Source organism: Notechis scutatus, chromosome 1, assembly GCF_049901735.1.
Source record: "Notechis scutatus isolate UNSWTSFEM ecotype Mainland chromosome 1, rNotScu1.2, whole genome shotgun sequence".
Taxonomy (NCBI): Eukaryota; Metazoa; Chordata; class Lepidosauria; order Squamata; family Elapidae; genus Notechis; species Notechis scutatus.
The window spans coordinates 274,709,953-274,730,618 of NC_142009.1; the positions used below are offsets into that span (position 1 = coordinate 274,709,953).

At 39.3% G+C, this 20,666-nt stretch overlaps 2 protein-coding genes across 19 annotated transcripts in view; one reads left to right on the plus strand and one right to left on the minus strand.

The window, feature by feature from the left end:
- The window catches only part of PAPLN (papilin, proteoglycan like sulfated glycoprotein), a 98,251-nt gene extending 92,254 nt beyond the window's left edge, over positions 1-5,997 (plus strand). For all 10 annotated transcript variants that reach the window (XM_087951633.1, XM_087951634.1, XM_087951631.1 and 7 more), the window contains 4 exons: positions 2,248-2,375; positions 3,162-3,270; positions 3,523-3,698; positions 5,142-5,997. In XM_087951633.1, coding sequence (XP_087807759.1) covers positions 2,248-2,375; positions 3,162-3,270; positions 3,523-3,698; positions 5,142-5,290 — 562 coding nt within the window. In that variant the 3' untranslated portion in view covers positions 5,291-5,997. The remainder of the gene's footprint in view (positions 1-2,247; positions 2,376-3,161; positions 3,271-3,522; positions 3,699-5,141) is intronic.
- A 5,860-nt stretch (positions 5,998-11,857) lies between these two features.
- NUMB (NUMB endocytic adaptor protein) overlaps positions 11,858-20,666 on the minus strand; it is a 78,131-nt gene continuing 69,322 nt past the window's right edge. For 7 of the 9 annotated variants that reach the window (XM_087951643.1, XM_026671077.2, XM_026671079.2 and 4 more), the window contains 5 exons: positions 20,357-20,558; positions 16,781-17,080; positions 15,952-16,101; positions 14,878-15,033; positions 11,858-13,800 (listed from right to left, as the gene is read on the minus strand). In XM_087951643.1, the coding sequence (XP_087807769.1) occupies positions 13,085-13,800; positions 14,878-15,033; positions 15,952-16,101; positions 16,781-17,080; positions 20,357-20,558 (1,524 nt within the window). In that variant the 3' untranslated portion in view covers positions 11,858-13,084. The remainder of the gene's footprint in view (positions 13,801-14,877; positions 15,034-15,951; positions 16,102-16,780; positions 17,081-20,356; positions 20,559-20,666) is intronic. The other 2 variants (XM_087951645.1, XM_087951644.1) reach the window with 1 other exon arrangement.

The window sequence follows — 20,666 nt, forward strand, 5'->3', positions numbered from 1 at the left end:
GAAAAACCAAGAAAGTCTAGTTGCCTCCTGAAAAAGCACCTTTGGGGCAACCATGACCTGGATGACTGACAATCTCTACAGACTCTTAGCTATACAATTTGGGATGAACACCCTTTGAATGGTGTGGGAATGGGAATGGATTTCCAGAGAGAAATTTGCAGACTACAGGAACCAGGAACACTACTCAGGTGGCCCTGGGGACACAGATAAACCTCAAGTGCTTCAACGACCCTCTAAAAGGATGCAAATAATCAGCTGTCTGCAAGGAATATAAATCCTTCCATTCCCCACTATCCTGTCAGAGTTGAAGAAGCTTCTTAGATGAGAAATGAAACATCTTCAAAGAAAAAAACAAGAAAGTCCAGTTGCCTCCTGAAAAAGCACCTTTGGGACAAGTGTCCGTAAATTTTCCATTTCTGTTTTTCCCTCATGACACTTCCTTCTCTGTATTATTCTACAGCTATACTTTCATACTTCAGTAGGGTATTTTTTTTTAGCATTCCCTATTCACATTTTCCTACATTTCTTTCTCCTACTTCCTTACATTTTTCTGGTCACCTTGGTTTTGTGTTACTGAATGAGTTGAGCAAAGAGACCCCATTTTGTTACAGGTAGTCCTTGGGTGACAACAGCATTTGGGACCAGAATTTCTACAGCTAAGCAATGTGGACATAAAGTGCCATGTCATGTGAGCACATTGCTTAGCAACGGCAATCCCAGGAGTCCCAGTGTCCATTGTAACCCTAGGTCCATGGGGGTCATTAAGTGGGACGTGAGAAAAGGCAGAAGTCCTACACAATGAAGCTAGTGGTTTCTGCCACCAGTTGGGGGGAGATGCCTGATGTATGCAGAGTGTGGATGTCATAGGAGGGTCAGGGTGGATGCTGTGGGCCAATTTCACAGGAGGCAGGTATTCTACAATATTCAACAAATTCTACCAAGCATAGGTAGATATGACACAGCAGAATGCCACAGGCAGGTGCTAAGCATCACAGGTAGGCAAAAAAAAGTAGCAAAAATCATTTCCAACTTCCTGCCAGCTTCCCTATTGCTTTACTTGTGGAAAGCAGGCGGAGAATGTTGGAAATTGTGACCACAGGTCTATGTGACAATGTAATTGCAAATTGGGCACCGAGCTCCAATGTGACCGCATGATCATGGGACGCTGTGGTAGTCAAAACTCCCTCTTGTTCAGCATTATCATACAGTATCTTTGAACGATGGCCGATTACACGGTTATAACCCAATCAACCACCCCTTTTTTCCATACCGTTTTATTTCTCCTTGTACTGCCCTAGGTTTAGTAGAACATATCACACAGATGAAATAGCTCCAGCTAAAGAAGTCTGAGTAAGATGGCCTGAAATGCACCATGTTTACAAAATAAATCTCGGAAAACCCGAACAGGCAGCTTTCCCCTCCTTTATCTTCAATGAGCTTTCCTAAACATGATTAGGAACACAGCATAATGTGATGATCAGTATCTAGGACTAGGCAGGTTCAAATCGTCTCTCAATCATGGCATTCTGAATTGACTTTGGGCCAGCCACTAATCCTTACTTCATCCTCTCTCATTAAGTTCTTACTCTTCCCATGTACATCATAGAACAACCAGAAAACAGGCTATCAAAGGGATGTCTTAATTCTCCCAGAAGCCATCTCTCTATTAATACATTCCTGCTTCATCCATCTGCGTAGCAATTCATTCATTTGAACTATTCAATATTTGTGGCCTGAAGTGATCCGGCAAAGACTGTCATTTGACAACCTGAATATTGCTTAAACTGCTTACAGCCTGGATCGGTACCTTGCATTGTAATTATACTCAGCTCAATGCTTTTTTTGAATTTTTGATTCTTGCATGTTTTAAGTTGAAACAGCCAACTTACTACCAGCTGCTCAAAAAGATTAATTTTAAGAGTGGACTGATTTACACAGGATCCAAAATTAAAACCAAATACCTTTACAGCTTGTATTTCCTTAACATCCCAGCCAACTGTGGTTTACTCAGCAAACCATGGCTTAGTGCAATATAACCCAGCTACTTTTAATTAGCTTGCAGCAATTAAGCAGGACTGATGACACTTGATCCCAGAGCAATTGTTAACATATTTGAACCTTAGGAGCTCATAGCTTATATTCAGAATTCTGTACATTTTGAGCCATTAGTTTCTCACAAACAATAGTCTATACTCTGTGAATAAATGTATCTCCTCTTCTAAAATTCATGGCAATTTTAATTTACAGGCATAGGCAGCAACCTGATGGTACCTTGCTAATCAGTCATCTGACAGCTGAAGATGTTGGCTTCTTTACATGCATTGCTTCTAATGGCTGGGACCAAGATCAGAAAAAAGTTCAAATTAGACTTAGAGGTGTGTGTGTGTGAGTTTTACTTCAGTATTACCCAAATATAAGTAATGAATTTGCTGCTGGAGAAAAATACGGTGCTTTTTTTGCTACTAGTGTTAAAGTAAACTTTTAGCTGCTGATTAATATATCCAGTTTGGAGGGTGAACTATCTCAGCATATTTCCAGCAATTGAAACCTGGCGGCAAGAAGAAAATTTGTAAAAGTTGAACATTGTGCTTAAGATTGCAGAACTATCTCTACATGGTGGTTTCACAACTCCCTTTAGGTATGAGATCAGTTTAGTTTCATCAATGGTACCATCAAAGTGACTATTTAGAGTTTCTCATAAATTGTGCCAGGTTCAATAGGTATAGAAAATTATTCAATACATTTTTTTAAAAAGTTTGGTGGCTGTGGTTAAGATAATTCAAATTGATTTAGGCTCCTAGTGGAAATATTGCTCTAGAAACAAGAAAGTAGACTTCTGGAAATGGCTGCTGCAGTGACTGATTTGTGTGCATGAGAGAATAAATCTAAGAGGGAGGTACAGTTACCGCTATAGAACAGTTCCTACTTTTATCGGTGTAGGACAGCCATAGAGAAGTACTGAAGTGTAGCTGATTGGTTACACAGTGTTTCTCTGTGTTGAATTCTGTTGTGGATGTCATGTTGAGATTTTTCTCCCATTTCACCTAGAAAGACCAAGTTCACGCAATCAGCAGGGCTGTTCAATCAGAGCTGCATTTTCAGAATTTGATGACTTTGGGGAAAAATCTTCCTGGAATTCATGACACTCTTTTCCTGCTTAGGAAACTTGAAAATTATTGACCTGCTGCCCAGACTTTCTGTGTCTGAAGGGGAGAAGGCTCATCTTTATTGTGTTGTGACAGGCGACAATGTAAACATAAGATGGTCAAGGTAAGAAAAAAAAATCAGCTGTATTTACTTATCTCTTTAGTACTACTGAAACATGCAAGAAAGTATCAAGTAAGAACCAGCTACTTGGAAGATGAATCTGGATTTAGTTTTTCAAACTCATTGGAAACAACCCCGTTGGTGTGTTCCTTGGAAGACTCTCTGAATACTAACTCTCCCTTTATTTCCTTGTAACTGGGAGTTGGGGACAGTGTACAGCAACTGCAGGACTGCTAATTATTTACTTCTGCATAGAAATGGGGTTCCAGTAAGATCAGATGGTCGTCGTATCCATGTGACTCAAGATGGAAGCTTGTTTCTAAACAACGTTCAGCTTGGTGATGAGGGCTCCTATACGTGCAATGCCTACAGTGGCAATCATTCCGTCAGTGCCAGTACAGATGTGAAAGTCATCAAAAGGCGGCCAGAAGGTAGATATGCAGCGTTGTTCTTTTTAAATTTTCTTCTAATTTCCAGTACATTGGATTTCACAGCAGCTGCAGCCTAAATGTGTGGCATGTACTTTTCCTTGCATGACTGGAAATGTTTTCTCTTGTAGACCCTCTACATGATCTTGTACATGAAGCATACTTCTGAGCTTCCGTTTTATTTTAGAACCTCATATCTGATACTCTTTAACGGAAGCATATGTAGGTAGAGTTGAAAGAGAAGTATTTGCATCTGGAAGTGGTTAATGTCTCTTTGTGCAGGCAAGATGGCACCTGCCTTCAAAGTAGTAGTAGTGCATGCTCTCCTAAAGAGATCATAATTCAATATATCCATATTGGACAACTTCTGTCCTGTCCCCAACCTTCCCTTTTTAGGGGATATGCTTGAGAAGGTGATGGGGGTTCAGCTACAGAGCCAAAGAAGCAGATTTTCCAAGTATCTTTCAATCACTATCCATGCCTGATCATGAGAAGGGAAAAATGCTGTGATGGGTGTCTTGGATGCTTCCAGATGCTATTAATTCCATGATGGGCTTCAATACCACCAACCATGGCATCTTTATGGATTGCCTGCAATGGTTGGGGACGCAGTTGTGCAGTGGGCCCCATTTCCACTTGAGCCATTAGTACCAGCTAGCAATTGTTAGGGAAAAGCAGTTGAACCTGTAGCTACTCCATATTGCAGGGTTTGGTCCTCTTTCCTATGCTTATCTATATGAAATCAGTTAAACTAATCATCAATATGGGGTTTGAGTTACCTATGGCAAACCCAGCCAAGGCTGGAGATGCTATGAGAATCTGGAATTGAGAGTCACTGGTTGTTGGGCAGCATATTAATATAATAAATTATTATTAATTGGTGCCTAAAATCTGGCACTTCAATTGCCACTGTTGGTAAGGGGGTCGAAATCCAGCAGCTTGCCTCTGCAGGCTGTCCTACAAAGTGAACTCACGTCCTACAAACATGAAATCATTACTGAGACAATCCAGTCCTTGTTATTTACAAATAAATTATATTACATTCAGATTACTTGGAAGACAATTTTAAGGTCAAAAGCTTTTCAACTATGCCAGTTTGACTTCAGAAAGGACTAAGCTGTAACTGCTGTTACAGTGTAGAGCATTTATTTTCAGCCTGAAACAGCTGTTTGCCATTTAGAGAATCTCTCAGCAGAAACCAATCAATTTTCTCTCAAAATGCGTTAATGCTGATGTTGCCATTTTCTATTTCTGAATGTTTGCCAAGATGTAGATTCCATTCACAGTATTTTTGCTGGAGCTGCAGAAGAGAGAGAGAATATTTTCCAGTGCATGGAGTTAAATAGCCATAATGTAAATAACAAAAAGTGAACCCTCAACTGATTGTGAAAAACACCTTGTTTGGTTCTGACTGACTTTCTTTCCTTCCTTCCTTAACTCTTCTAGTGCCAGCATCCCTCCCTGTGGATACAAGCAGGGAATGTGCTGATCAGCCACACCTTGCTAACTGTGATCTGATTCTACAGGCTCAGCTCTGCAATAATGAGTATTATTCCAGCTTCTGCTGTGCCAGCTGTTCTCGCCGCTATGGCTGAGTCACAGGCTTGCTACCCCTCTTGAAATCCTGCTCCAGAAGAAAAGCACTCATCTCCAATCTGTTTATCAAGCACATACACGGGTAGTCAATACAGCTAATGTGAGAACAGAGAGAACAGTTGGCAGAAATGGCATCTCCATTTTCCTAAGCTGCATTTTGTTTTACAAGAGAAACACCAAATCCTCTAACAGCTGGCTGACCTTTTCAGTTAAGGAAACAAAGAATTGTTCCACTAGCAAAGCTTTACAATACCGACAAGAATCAAAAGTAAGTGGGAAAGTTGCTTCAAGATAAATCAAGGATAGCAGACACATTTTAAATCAAACTTAAAAGCAAAATTAGTGCCAGAACCCACTAAGAAAATCTGCTGACCACATTTTTTTGTGGAAATTTAGCATACTGACCTAGAAACTTGTTTCCTGCAGTTATTTTAAATGACCCTGCAGTTCAGATTTAAACAGTTATAAGCAGACAATGGTTGCTTTTTTCAGCAGATACAGGAAACATTGCTGAGTTAATTACCAGCAGCAAATATCACTTAATATTTGTTGGAAATACACAGAACTCGGAACCATCTGAAGAGGAAAATGCACGGCAATGTGGCAGAGTTTTATACTTCAAATACTTTTAAAACAGCAAAGCTGGATTTTGTGAAGTTCATTAAAAACAGTGATCCTCTCTTCCAATTAAACATGTATACAATTGCATTAAGGCCTTTGAAAAAGGAAACAAAGTACGTTGTATCGCTTCTGCATAAACAAATACCAGAGGGCTGTGCAATTTGAAAAGTGGTGTTTGTTTCTAGACTCTCACAACTACTGCAGTCGCACAATCCCCAAAGAGATACCACTGCATTAATGAGTCATAGACAAGTACCAAATTTGCACTCCTGTATGTTCCAAAGCACCGTGCAGCCCGCTCCACTAATGTACACAGCATCACAACAGAATTAATTGGTTGCTAATGCCTCAGAACTATGGAAGGGTATGCTTTACTTCTTTCATTATCCCATCCCATGTGCCAGATTATTTAACACAAGGATGACCATGTAGAAGTTCAAACTGCAGTATCTATGCATTTTCAATGGCTGACTATAAACACATTTTACAGAGCAAAACTAGAAACATCCCAAACCTCTTTGTGTTAACTATAAGACTGTCAGTTATTCACAGCCTTTAAGTGTCTCAATAACTGTGAATACTGTAAGCTATTATAATTTCCTTTAAATGCAAAAAGACAGGAAAAACCAACTCTGCTGGCACATCTGCAGTTTTTTCCTCACATGATTCCTGCTATAGCTTTCGGTCCACTATTCTGGACTCGATTAACCTGAAACATCCCCCAGATTTTAGGTACCTCAAGATCTCATTTCTTTTAGAAACAAAGTATATCTGTAATACAATACTACGTTTTTCATTTGCTTGCTAGAAAAACAGATATGAGAATCTGCCATTATCTATGGGAGTAATACTAAGACACACCGATCAGAATATATGAATGTTCCGATATCTGAGGGCAGATATGTTTTTATAGTTGGGCTACTCCATTATAAGTTTCAGATACATGAATAACCAGATAATGAAAAACAAATTCCCCAAAACAAATCTATTTTTTTTAATTATCTGACTGGACAATGGGACTATCTTCACTGAAAATGAGAAACATATCAATTGTTCCTGTAAAAAATGAACAAACCAGTATTTACAGCATATTATGCAAAATGTTTAGTAACGGAACAAGGCAATTCTGCAGATTACCTGCTGCTGAGAACACTATATGAACTAGGTATCAAGTTTTTCAGCTTCTTCAATAAAGTTGCAAATTAATTCGGTGTTAATATAATTTAACTGTAGCACAGACATATAAACTGAGAGAACAAAATATGTTTGTATTTTCTGGCATTCAGAATTGATTTTTCATGGAAGGTACAATTTGACTTTATATCTTTTTGGGATCTCCTCATGGAATATTGTGATTATTATTATAATATTATTATTATTATCTTATAAAAAAACAGAGAAAAAGCATGTGGTATCCCCCCAACTGCAAATCATACCCCCAACTGTCATTTATAATCATAAGCACAAGTTTTCCTAAGGGAGTGCATTCATCAAAAACATTGACTGTATCTCCTCTTGAATGGATTGATAAGGTAAACTTGCAACAGGCAACCAACTTAAAACCAACTAATCAAGGAGAGAAGCAACCTAAAACTAAGGAGAAATTTCCTGACAAAAACAACTTATCAGTGGAACAACATGTTTCCAGAAGTTGTCAATTCTCCAATACAGGAAGTTTTAAAGAAGATATTGGACAACCATTTGTCTGAAATGGTGTAGGGTTTCCTGTCTGAGCAAGGGGTTGGACTAGGAGACCTCTAAGGTCCCTTCCAATTCTGTTATCTGTTGAAAAGGGACTTGACCACCTTGAGGGCCAGTTTTTCAGAATAGAAAATTTGAGAATCAAAGCAAATATGTTTTGATGCTTTTAATGATGTTATCTTAGAAGCTTAAATGGTCAAACTCTGTATGATGATGTGATTGGGATTTTTTATTAGAACCAGGAAATACAGGTCCATGCTCACCCTTAGCCATGGAAATTCACTGAATAAATTGGGCCAGATACTTTTTCTCATGTCTTATTTCCCTATTTCTTCCAAGAGATCAGATTTTAAGACCACGTCCACATCCAGTTTAGTGGAGGTCACGTACAATAATGCTGTTCACAGTCATGATATATCACATGACAACACAAGTTTGACACGCCTGCTTTAAGGCATACTATGTATTTATGAATGAGTCATCAACAGATAATATCAATAACTAAAACTCTTATCTTCCACAAACTGGTCAACCCCCTTTTAAATCTTTCTAACCCCAGCTGCTAACAATAAAATCCAGTTTAACTACAGTAAGTGCTGTGTGAAAAAGTTCTGGGTCTCCCTATATTTTACATAAATGGAATGATCTGAAGCAAGGAAAAATATTTCTCTACATTATCCACACCATGAATTATATTATATATCTTTATTAAATCTTGCCTTCATTCAAGCAAAACAGCCACAATTATTGTGTTCATCCTGTATAACAAAGCTGCTCCATCCTCTTGATCATTTTGGTTGTGCTTTTCTGTATGTTTTTAAATTCTACAATATCATGCTTCTAGTATAGTGACCAGAACAATACTCTCATCTCATAACAAGTACATGTACTTAACATTCCAGATCAATTAAAAATAATCAATCACAACAATCCTAAGGATCCCACTATATACCTTCTCAGCAATGTGAAAATTGCCAGTTTATTTCTCCTTCAATCTTTCCCCAGTTGCAAATCCAACTTAAAAACTCCATGGCAGCTTAGTGGGCAATCTCATAAAATTTTTTGGTGAGGCAAGATTGCTTTTGCAGAAGCCATGCTGATTAGTTTACAGCAAGCCTCCATTCCTCTATGCATTTAAATGGTATTTTCAAATATTTTTCTTGGAGCAGAAGTTAAAGGAAATTAAAGATCAGGTGCAGTGCCTATAAAAAGTATATACACCCATGTTAAAATGCTGGGTTTTTGATATGTAAAAGAAGTCAGACCAAGATAACTCACTTCAGAATTTTTCCATTTTTAATATAACATATAAGCTGTACAATTCAATAGAAAGCAAACTGAAATATCTTAGGGTGAAACATAATTTTAAAAACCCATACAATAACATGGTGGCACAAGTGTGCACTCCCTCTTAAAAGCAGGGCTGTGCCTGTGTTCAGAATTAACCAATCACATTCAAATTAAATTGTAGTCAATAAACACCTGCCATCAATTAAAGTTACTCTGATCAAGCCAATATAAAATTCAGCTGTTCTAGTAGGATTTTCTGACATTTACTCAGTTGCCTCTTACAGCAAAAGCTATGGATTGCAAAGAGCTTACAAAGCATCAAAGGGATCTCATTGTTGAAAGCTATCAGTCAGGAGAAGGGTGTAAAATTTTTTCCAAGGTGTTGGATATACTATGGAACACAGTGAAGACAGTCATCAACAACGGAAGAAAATATGGCACAATAATGATATTACCAAGAACTGGCTCCCTCCAAAATGGATGAAAAAGTAAACATCCAAGCCAGGCTACATTTTGCAAAAATCTACATCAAATCTGACAAAGGCATGTGGGAAATTGTGTTACGGTCTGATGAGACCAAGACTGAAATTTTTGGCCATAATCCAAAAAAGTGTGTTTGGTGCAAAAACAATGTCCATCGCAAAATGTACACCATACAGTGAAGCATGGTGGTGGCAGTATTATGCTTTGGGGTTGTTTTGCTTCACAGGAACTGGGACTTTAGTCAAGGTGGAGGGAATTATGATCAATTCCAAGTATCAGTCAATCTTGATACAAAACTTGTAGGCCTCTGCTAAAACACTGAAGATGAGAAATTTCACCTTTCAACATGGAAATGACCTAAAGCATATCTCCATATCAACATAAGAGCAGTTTAATCAGAAGAAAATGAAAGTTTTGGAATGGCCCAGCCACAGCCCGGACCTGAATCCAATTGAAAATTTGTGGGTGGCCTGAAGAGGGCTGATGCCCTCACAATCTGACAGATTGGGAGCACTTTGCAAGGAAGAGTGGGCAAAGATTGCCAAAGCAAGATGCACCATGCCAATCGGCTTTTATCCCAAAACGCTGTCATAAAATCAAAAGGTGCTTCAACAAAGTATGAACACTTATACAACCACGTTATTGTATTTTTGTTATTTTGCCCCCTAAAATATTTCAATGTCTTTTTCAGTTGAATTGTACAGGCTATATGTTATATTAAAGGTGGAAAAAAATCTGAACTGATTTGTCTTAGTCTGATTTTATTACATCTTGTATCTACTCCCATGACTGGGAAATATTATTTAATAATATTAAAGAGAAATGATAAAATAGCAAAGCAGCTTTTGCTGCTAGATTAATGTTGAACGCATATCTGAGAGAAGCACTTTTGATGTCGGTTGATAAAATTGTATACCGTATTTGCCGGCGTATAAGATGACTTTTTTGCCCTGAAAAAGATGCCTCCAATTGGGGGGGTCGTCTTATATGCCGGGTCGTCTTATACGCCGGCAAATAGTAATTGGGAAGCACTGTGGCTGCCCGCGGCTGAGGCACTTTTGCGCACCGTGGAAACGAATCCCGTGAAGCCGAAAGGAGCAGCCAGCCTTCTCCCAGCTCCCAAGGAAACGAGGCTCGCACCGCCCGAGCTCCGCTGAGGTATCCGGCTGGGGCTGTCAGGAGTTGTTACCGCTGGCGCGGCTCCGCGCGGCTCCAGTCCCGCGTTGCCTCGGGAAGGGAAAGGCAAAACCAGGAGCCGCTGCTGCCATTGCAAAGCGCCGCCGCGGCTCTTCCAAAAGTGGAAGGCGTGCGGAAGAGGGGGCGAGTATATAACAAACTATATTTTGAGTGGAAATGTTGGGGGGTCGTCTTATACGCCGGGTTGTCTTATACGCCGGCATATACGGTAGATAGAATTATGCCTTAATAGCAAATAACCATTGATGATTATTTGTTCATTCATTCCACACAACAATCTCCACAAGGAATGCATATTCCAAGAAGCCATTTTCCCTAGACCCAAAATAAACCCTGGTTTTATAAAAGTTTTTCTACAACAGAAGTAAGGCCTTAAAGTATTTGGACCTGTATGTAGTAAGTTAGTAACTGTCCATTCACTGTACAAAAATTACTGGATTATGGAAATTCTTGCCTCTGATCCCAATAGGAATTTATTTAGGCTCTACACAAATGTTGCATTGACAATATTCAATTATTGTCTGTGTGGCAGCTTTATGAGAATTCCATGCATTTACATTTGCAAAAGGTATGAATAGACCAAGGACAAAAAGAGTGAATTTTTACTCAAGTGCAGTATGGCATAGTCCAAATTCATACATCCACCATACATGCACTTATATTTGAGGTAGCTTTGTTTTAGATTAAGCATGCTTTGTACTGAAACAAACCACTTAAGTACTGTAACTTTAAACAGCAATACCGTTAAGTTCCATTATGTACTAAGACACACTAAAACTGAGCAAAACCAGTTTATGTCTCTAGACCAGGGGCGTCCAACCTTGGCAACTTTAAGACTTGTGGACTTCAACTCCCAGAATTCCTCAGCCAGCAAAGCTGGCTGAGGAATTCTGGGAGTTGAAGTCCACAAGTCTTAAAGTTGCCAAGGTTGGATGCCCCGTCTCTAGACAATGAACAATTCTCTAGAACAAATACAAAGTTCCTCAGGGCTATTTCTGAATAATATGGTGATAATCCCCTAATGGGAAATGTGGCAATTTGTAGGAACCACATTCTTCTGGGGACATAAGAAATATATTACAAATTTCAAAATAAAAGCAAGCTGAAATTCCAGAAGTTGTAATTCTTGCTTTAAGCAATAGATACAAATGGGAGTATATATCTTGCCCTGTAATTAATAGATCAAACATTTAAAATTTGGTGATCTATACACCAAATGAAATGGAGATCAAACTGGTTGCAGGAAAACAAGGAAACCTGTTGAGAAGGACACATAATCTACTACCAACATTTATTTCTGTTAAAGCAGATTATAAATCATCAGTACAAATATATAACTTACATTTGCTTGTAAGGCCAAGTTTTAAGAATAAAATTAAAAATGAGATGGACTTCATGATTTGCCAGAGGAAAGACATGGAATAGCTGCAGTCTAACTATAAGCTTTCACATATAACAATGGGAAAGCATTTTTTTTAAAAAAAATCTAAACTCTATTTAATGCACCTAAAATGGGTTCATAAGTAGACCTGATTGTAAATATAATTACAGTTGTAACAGTAGTGTTAAAAGAGATGTAAGACAAATAAACTGCAGCAGTACATGAAAGAACCTATATGAACTCTAATATCTAATCTGATTGCTTAAAAAAGATAAAATTTACCAATTGTTTTCAAACCAAGACAATACTGTTCTTACACTACTCTACAATGATTTTTTTTAAAAAAAAAAATTGGTCATGATTCATGATTGTAGTTGCAATATGCTACTTACAATGATACAGAGAGGGACAAGCTAGGAACTCCACTCCCTACCCTATTCCCGTATTACTGACTGTAAGAATCAGTGATAAATCAATCTTATGTACAATTTTACATCCAACCCCCTTTTTTTTTATAACTTTGGCAAGATTACTTACAACTCATTCAACTTTTAATAACTAGAACTATTTAAAATAATCTAAAATGCATAAAAATAAAGATTTTGGCTTTATTCTATATATATATAATTACTTGAAATGGAAGCTCATCCTTTCCCCACTGATAGCATATTCTGAGCAGCTTGCAGGTTTTCTCCACCAGCCCATTCATTACTGTGCCGCGATTCCCTAACCTCTGTTTTTGCCCCAAGGGAATGGGCCATTCACAGGAAGGTAGTAGACACATTCTTAAGATAGTGGTGAGTCATTTGCTTTTCAGCTTGTGAGGTTTCCTGAAGTTTCTGTGGAAAAAAAAGGCTTCAGGTTCAACTCCCTTCTTCAGCCCTTTTCAGATTCCTTTTGCCATTCAAATTCCCAAACAGGTGGCAAGGGGTATGTTTCCTGGCTGATACCCCAAAAGGCTGGACTTAAGAGCCTCTTTCCATGAGTGTCCCCTCTCTCTATCCCCAACCTAATTCCAAAGAGAGGACATGAGTGATTAAAAAATGCTGCCCCCAGTGTACTCTTACATCCAATGCCAACACACACATACACAGAAATGAAGTACAAGCCACAGGACTGCTTAAAGTTCTATCTCAAATGTCTTCTGCAATTCGCTGGAGAAAGGGTTAGTTGGAGACGGATTAGTACGTTGTTTCGATTTACTTTCCAGTGCTGCCCACTGTGCTTCAAATGGATCCACTTGCTGGCCAGCTCCAGGAGGAAGCCCGTGTTTGTCCTCTGTGGGCCACTTGGCAGGGTCCGCACCATTGAAAGCAGCAGAGCCATTGAGCTGCTGGGCAGGGGGTTTAAAGAAAGGGCTGGCAGTAGTGCTATTAGTTTCATATTGAGGAAATGTCTGCTGCTTTATAAGACTAGGTGACTGGTGAGCGTGGGACACTTGACTGTGACCTGCAGTGCCAAAGACATTGGCTACCATCTGGGAAGGGGTGATTCCAATCATGGTTACACTGGGAGCTGAATAGGGCATTCCATTTGCGACCGCATAGGGCTGAGCCTGGATGAACGTAGGCTGCATGGGCTGCACCACCCCAATAGGCACAGGTGGAGGTGCAATGAAGGTGCCGCCTGGAAAAGCTGGTGCTGCCTGAGAAACCACCGCAGGAGGCTGGAGGAGCGGCTGGGGAGCTGGAGGCTGGGACTGCACCTGAGGCTGCTGTGACCGGACAGTTTTAGATACTTCTTCCAACCAACGGTCTGCCTCTGAGGGAGTGCGTCTGTGGCTTGCCTGAAACAGATTTGGTGAGGCAGCTCCTGAGTCGGCACTCCAGTCAGCACCTGTGAAAAGAAATTAAGAATGGGGTATAACCTCAACAAGACACTGTCTCCCCCTTCTTCAGAACAATTTGATGAGGAATTGAAGGAGCTTTTAACCACCATCAGGTGTAGAATAGCTAGTTTCCTATTGCCAGTCAAGAATCCATAACAATGATTAACACACTTTGGCTAATGCATGTATGAAGTTCCAGTTATGTTAACACAGATTTTAAAACTGAGACTAGATCTGGGCATTTAATTAAACAAGTTATGAGCTTGCTTCTATCTTTTCAATTTCAATGTCCAGCTTCTTGTTCTAATGTTTTAAAGGAAGCCTGTTAGCCAAGTCAACTGATCTACAATAACAGATAAACTATACCCTTCACCCTTCGGTTATAAATTCCAGGCACTCAGAAATGTGTGTAATGCAATTTGGATACAAAGCTTCAAGTAAAAAGACATGAAATTATAATGGGGATATGAGGCCAATATGCAGGGACCGGATGGTTAATTAAATTCTATGGGAATTTGATAAATATGTAAATTATGTGAAGCAGCCCTTGCACCTTTTGCTTAAATGAATAAAAATACATGAAAAATACTACTCTTCCAGGAAACTGTATGGCTTTTAGAAACGTATATCACTTTGATTTAAACAAAAAACAATCTACTATAGCTTAGAGTTGGATTCTCAAATAGTTTTCTAAATTACTAGAAATCTTATATATTTATATTAGAAAGTTAATCACTCCAAGTACTAATTTATAACACTAAATCACTGTTTGTGTGAAGAGCCTTTTTTGCATTAAAGTTACTGGTTACTGAAACAGCCTTTTCTTCTAGTAAGCTTTAATATATTATTTATTTATTTATTTATTTATATTATTTACCTATCCACCAACTCATCTAGCTTTCACATTAAAAAAAATACTACATCTAAATGTCCAGCGTTTCTACTTTCCCTTAACTGTGCTTCTGGATTTTCAGAAAAACATCCTTAAGAACCATTTTGTTAGATCAGATCGAAAACTTTCAAATCCAGCATCACAAATGTTAAGCTTCTAAAAGCAACATGCCAAGATCAGTGCCCAGTCTTACCAGAAGGAGAAGCTACAGCTCCAGTTTTAGCAACAGCTGGAGCAGCAGGGGACTGAGCCCAGGGATTGGATTCACGAAGTGGTATTGCTGTAGATGCTATAGTAGTTTGAGCTGGTTTATCAGCAAACACATGGAAGGCAGAGGCAATGCCATTGACTAAAATTGGAGCAGACAACATCAATGCTGTTAATTCATGCAAGGCATGCACATGACTGGAATGTTGAAAATAACACATGGTTTTGCAAGCATGCAACATACATCAAGCACTTAGTCATGCTTGTCCTCTATTATTCTACAAGCATTTTTTTTTTATTCAACACATTTAATTTTGTTAATTCATTTGGAAGATAGCTTGGATATTTTGCTAATATTTTAAAGGATGTTTTGTGGACTTTTCTAAGTTCTGACTTTTTTCCTTGCCCTCAGAGCAAGTTTAGAAGGACAAAGTGGTGGGTTGAGACATCCTGCCTTATCACTATCCAGGCAAAAGAAAATCATTTTGACTATCAGCAGTTGCCTTTCATTATTTAAAACAAGCAGTGAGATAGTTACTGTCTCAAAGATTTGGCTGCAAACTGCATCTCATTTATAAGATATCAAAGCAAGACATAAAGATTGTTGCCTAACATCGAAGTTGGGAACATCTCTTCAACTTTAGAGCCTTGGTGTTCTTTAAAACAAGCAACGGGTAGCAAATTTACTGGCTTTATATTTATTTTATATTCATCCATCTGTTGTTTTTTTAAGATCCAGGAGACTGGAAAATGGGTAATTGCATATAATTTCTTACATGGTAATGTTTTATCTGTAACATCTGCAAGAAATGGCCTTCTCTTTTAATTTTTTTCCTATTATTAGCATGTAACTGACTGTTCTCAGTATGTCCTTGACTTTCTAGGAATTTCACATATAAGTAGCTTACAAGCAAATAACTTAGTTAAAACAGAATGATTCCAGATGCAAACAAAAAAGCTGCAAGATGGTTTAAAACATTACATTGCCAGCACACAAAAGGAAAACAGCATTTGCCCATATAAAAAGTATCACATGCATCCAAGTTTAGAGGCCACACACCTTGAAAAGCTGGCGACTGTGGTGCAACCGCTGTTACTGGCTTTGTCATTGGGGCAGAGGAGAAGGGATCCTCAGATGGTGCGCTAAAGGCGTTTGTAATCTGGGAGCACAATGAACTAATGCTATCGACTTCTCCTTCAGACTCGGGAACTGAAAGAGGAAGAAAAAAAGTTTGCACAGATATGACCCAGCGTAATACAAAGGCACCTTTCCTGCTTTCTCACAATCTCGTTCTTTGATCTTTCCCCCCACCCCCATGATTAGGAAAAACTACATCTGTCCTCTCAAAACCCTAAGAGGAAAAGTCAAGAACGAATAAAATTTGGGGGAATGAGCATGAAGGTTACAATTATTCTGATTTTATGTCAGTTTCTCAGAGTACTTACATCCATATTAAATATCAGAATAACGATCAAAGCTGCACAACTTTCACTTGCAAAAGCTAGGCCTTTAACTCATTAACCACTGCAAATATGTATTACTCAAGATATGCTGACCAAAGTCAAAATGTTTTTAACTAAGTGGACTCCTTATAGTTCAAAGGCAATTAACAGCAGTCAATAAACTTTGAATATAGATATCAGACCTATATTTGGTAATGTGTGATGTTATCTAGAAATTCTGATTATATTTAGAAGAAACTTATCAGTTTCGAATTTAATATTACAACTCGGAGGTCATAAAACCACCAACGTAATGGCACTTTGTCGTGACATATCAAACATATCAAACGGGAAACATAGAAGTTCTGAAGAGAATCAATCCAACATTTGTTCTCTCTTAAAAGCAAACATACTCAAAACAGAATTTGGGAACATTTTTATCCTACCTGAGTTTTTTATAGGGAAGTCAGTCTTTCTTTGCACTGTGGAGGGCAACTCATTGATTCGCAGAGAAAGCTGGCGTTTAAATGGAGACATCTTCTGGCTAAGAGCCGGGAAACCTCGGAAAGACCCCTGCCTGGCAAGCTGTTCGATAGGAGCATGTCGCCGAGGGATGGCATGAGGATTGCCCGATTCTTTTTCAGCAGAAGTTGCAACCTCAGCAGTAGGAGAAGTGGGTGAACCTGGACATGGAGCCGTATTGCCAGGTACAACACTTGAAGCAGTTGTTTTCACATCTGTTTCAACTGTAATGAAATATTTTAAGAATGAAGAGCATGAATACTTGAGACTAATCTTTCTTTTTTTTTAAAAAAAATTTCTTTTAGTTTATGAAAAAGTACATCCTTGATGCAAAATATAGCTTCCGGCTTATATAGTCTTTACATCTTTAACATAAGGCAAATACAGTTCAATGATTTAATTTATTACTAATTAATGTTTCAACCATCAACTAAACATTCTTATCGCAAGGGGCAAAAAACATTCATAGGATTTATTTATTGAAGAGTTGGCATGCGTTACTGTTTATATTTGCGGCCCCAAACTGAAAGGAGTATATTTGGCTGAGTATGTGCTCTTAGTCCTTCATTTGTAAAACTGAAATAAAAATCAGATTTGGGTATGTAACAGTTCTAGAAACTGTTGGCCAGACCTTTCTATTTAAATCTCAGGTGGCAGAGTTTGTCACTATTAGCAACAATGATTTCCAGGCCTAAACATTTAAAGAATTGGTTTCAAATTGACCTTACTCATCTTGTGCACTTAATGCCCAAGGTTCTGCACCAGAACCTGTTCAATGTGTTTTCATCTATAACTTAAGGCCTGAAATGTATTTATTTTCAATCTGCTGCTGAGATTCATTTCAAGATCAGAAAGCAGCAAATTCCTTCATCCTGAGGTACATTTCCAACTGGTCCTTTAGACTTCTATTTAGACACTTCCTATAGTTACTATATTTTGAGCCATGATACATCATTTCACGGAGCCACTAACTTTTTTTGCATATGAATAGGAAAATATGAAAATGTTGCCCTCAGCTTTAGATACTGTATTTTCATGGGACAACAATGTCTTGTCTTTTTTGCCTCTCAATGAAGCTACATTTTTCATACTGCTTTGCAATCATTCATGTTAATTATTTTAAAATAACAATGTATATGTTCCATAGTATATGGAGATCATCAAAAGGTATATAACAACTGTAACCTGACTTGTTTTTCTACTTAATTTATAAAACTTACACTTAGAGGTTGATATCAGAAGGTTAAATGGAGATTGGAAAATACCAAGCTCCAATGCCAATTCTAACTCTGCCTTTCCTGCCTGGGCATGCACAGGAAATATCACACACGATGAAAGAGGAATCAGCTAACTAGATTGCACGCACACTATTTTATAGTGAGAACCATGAGAGCCCTTCAAATTTTACTTGGCTTGTAACTTTTTAAATAAGTACAAAATGTGTAATGATCATGATTATTTTTTTCCAAGATCATTAGCTCAGAAATACTGGAAACTGTTAACGCAGGTGATTCTCCTTCATTATTATAATACTGTGTTTCTCACAAAATAAGGCCGGGCCTATTTTTTTTTTTTTTGACCCCTGAAAAAACGGGTAGGCCTTCTTTTTTGGGGTGACTTAATTTCCTCCCCCAGCTAGAGTGGCCCATACGCACGTACCTCGCCGCGAGGCCGCTTCTATCGGCCGACGAAAGCTCCCCGAAGGCAGAGTCCCCAGCTGCTTCAGGGCGTGGCGTGGCTGCCCGTGTCCCCTCGCCTTTAGGCAGTCTCTTTCGGGCGATGGAAGCTTCCCAAGTGCAGTCACCAGCCACTTCAATCTGCCGGTAGAAGCAGCCTCGGGGCGAGCGCACACACACACACATACCTTCGCTGCGAGGCCGCTTTTATCGGCAGACAAAGCTCCCTTGAAGGCAGAGTCCCCAGCCACTTCGGGGCAAGGTGTGGCTGCCCATGTCCCCTCGTCTTTAGGCAGTCTCTTTCGGGCGAAGGAAGCTTCCCAAGTGCAGTCACCAGCCACTTCAATCGGCCGGTAGAAGCGGCCTCGGGCGAGCGCACACAAACACACACACACACCCTTCGCTGCGAGGCTGCTTTTATTGGCAGACGAAAGCTCCCTTGAAGGCAGAGTCCCCAGCCACTTCGGGGCAAGGTGTGGCTGCCCATGTCCCCTCGTCTTTAGGCAGTCTCTTTTGGGCGATGGAAGCTCCCCAAATGCAGTCACCAGCCACTTCGATCGGCCAGTAGAAGCGGCCTCGGGGTGAGCGCACACACACACACTCCCCTCGCCATGAGGCCGCTTCTTTCGGCAGACGAAAGCTCCCTTGAAGGCAGAGTCCCCAGCCGCTTCGGGGCGAGGCGTGGCACACACACACTCCCCTCGCTGCGAGGCCGCTTCTACCGGCCGGTTGAAGTAGCTGGTGACTGCATTTGGGGAGCTTCCATCGCCCGAAAGAGACTGCCCTAAAGGCGAGGGGACACGGGTAGCCACGCCACACCCTGAAGCAGCTGGGGACTCTGTCTTCAGGGAGCTTCTATCGGCTATCAGGGTATTCTAGCCTAGGCTACCTGCAGGGCACTATTCAAGGCAAGTTTTCTCTCCATCCCCCCCCACCCTTTCCCCGCCCATTTCTCTTCACCTCGTGTAGTTCTAACAAACGATGTGAGAAATAGTGGGGGAAAGCATGGTTTGAATAGGCCTAAATTTTGGGGGTGGGGCTTAATTTCACCTCATGCCTAGAAATCATGCTGGGCCTTCCTATTGGTGGAGGCCGTATTGTTGGAGAAACACAGTAGCAAACTCCTATTTATTTACAAAATATATAAAACATTTATGTTTTATTCTTGAGGCCAATTTAATAATGATCATTAACCTATTGATCTTTTGGCTCTGATTCATTTTCTCAAAATTAGCTCAAAAAAGTAGTGTTAGTTTGTGGAAAACAACTAAAATCCTCATAGGATGCTATTTTTAGCAGAATCAATGCATAACAATGGACAAGCTTTTGAATTCTATGTAACCCTTTTTCAGACTACATGGTATGATAAAAAGTGCTTTATGAAGACATGAGATCCAAAGTCCATCCTGGGTCCTATTTTCATATGAAGATTAAAGACTGACTGAATTACACACTGTTAGATGCTGTAGATATCAGATTGTATTCAAGATTTTTCAGTAAAACAGTAGTAGCTGACTTCCATTTTGGCAAACATTACACCCAAGTTTTACCAAGATAGAGATATTTCTCCATATCTGATGAGACACATGAGTTTCCAGCAAAAAATAAAGAGCAGAAATGAAGAAAATATCAACCATATAAACACAATGAAATTCACTGCATTTTCAAGAACATGAAGAAATGCTTGTTAAATACATTATGATTGTTACACCTGCCACTATAGTTGAACATCTCACTGATACCTTATATGGCCTGCAAGTATCTACAACATTTTAAAGAATTCAACAATACAACCTTGAAAGGGTCAAATTTGTATTCTATTACCTTTGATGTCTTGTATTTGTCTCATGACTTCTTCTCTTTCTGCTTGTTCAGTTGCCGTAGTAACCCTGAAAGACCCCTCCCTTGTGAAAGTGGTTCTACTGGCATCAAAGGTGGCTGTCACCCCACATTCTTTCTCTCTCTTTTGCTTTCGCTCCAAACATGCTGCAAATGCACAGCCAACTGCATGACTCAACCTCTCTCCCTGAAAAAGATCTCACATTAATTAGAAATGAAACCAGAAACCTCCCAACTACTGCCAAATGATAGCTGGCACTCCATATAATCAACCTTTTTGTGTAAAATCCAACCA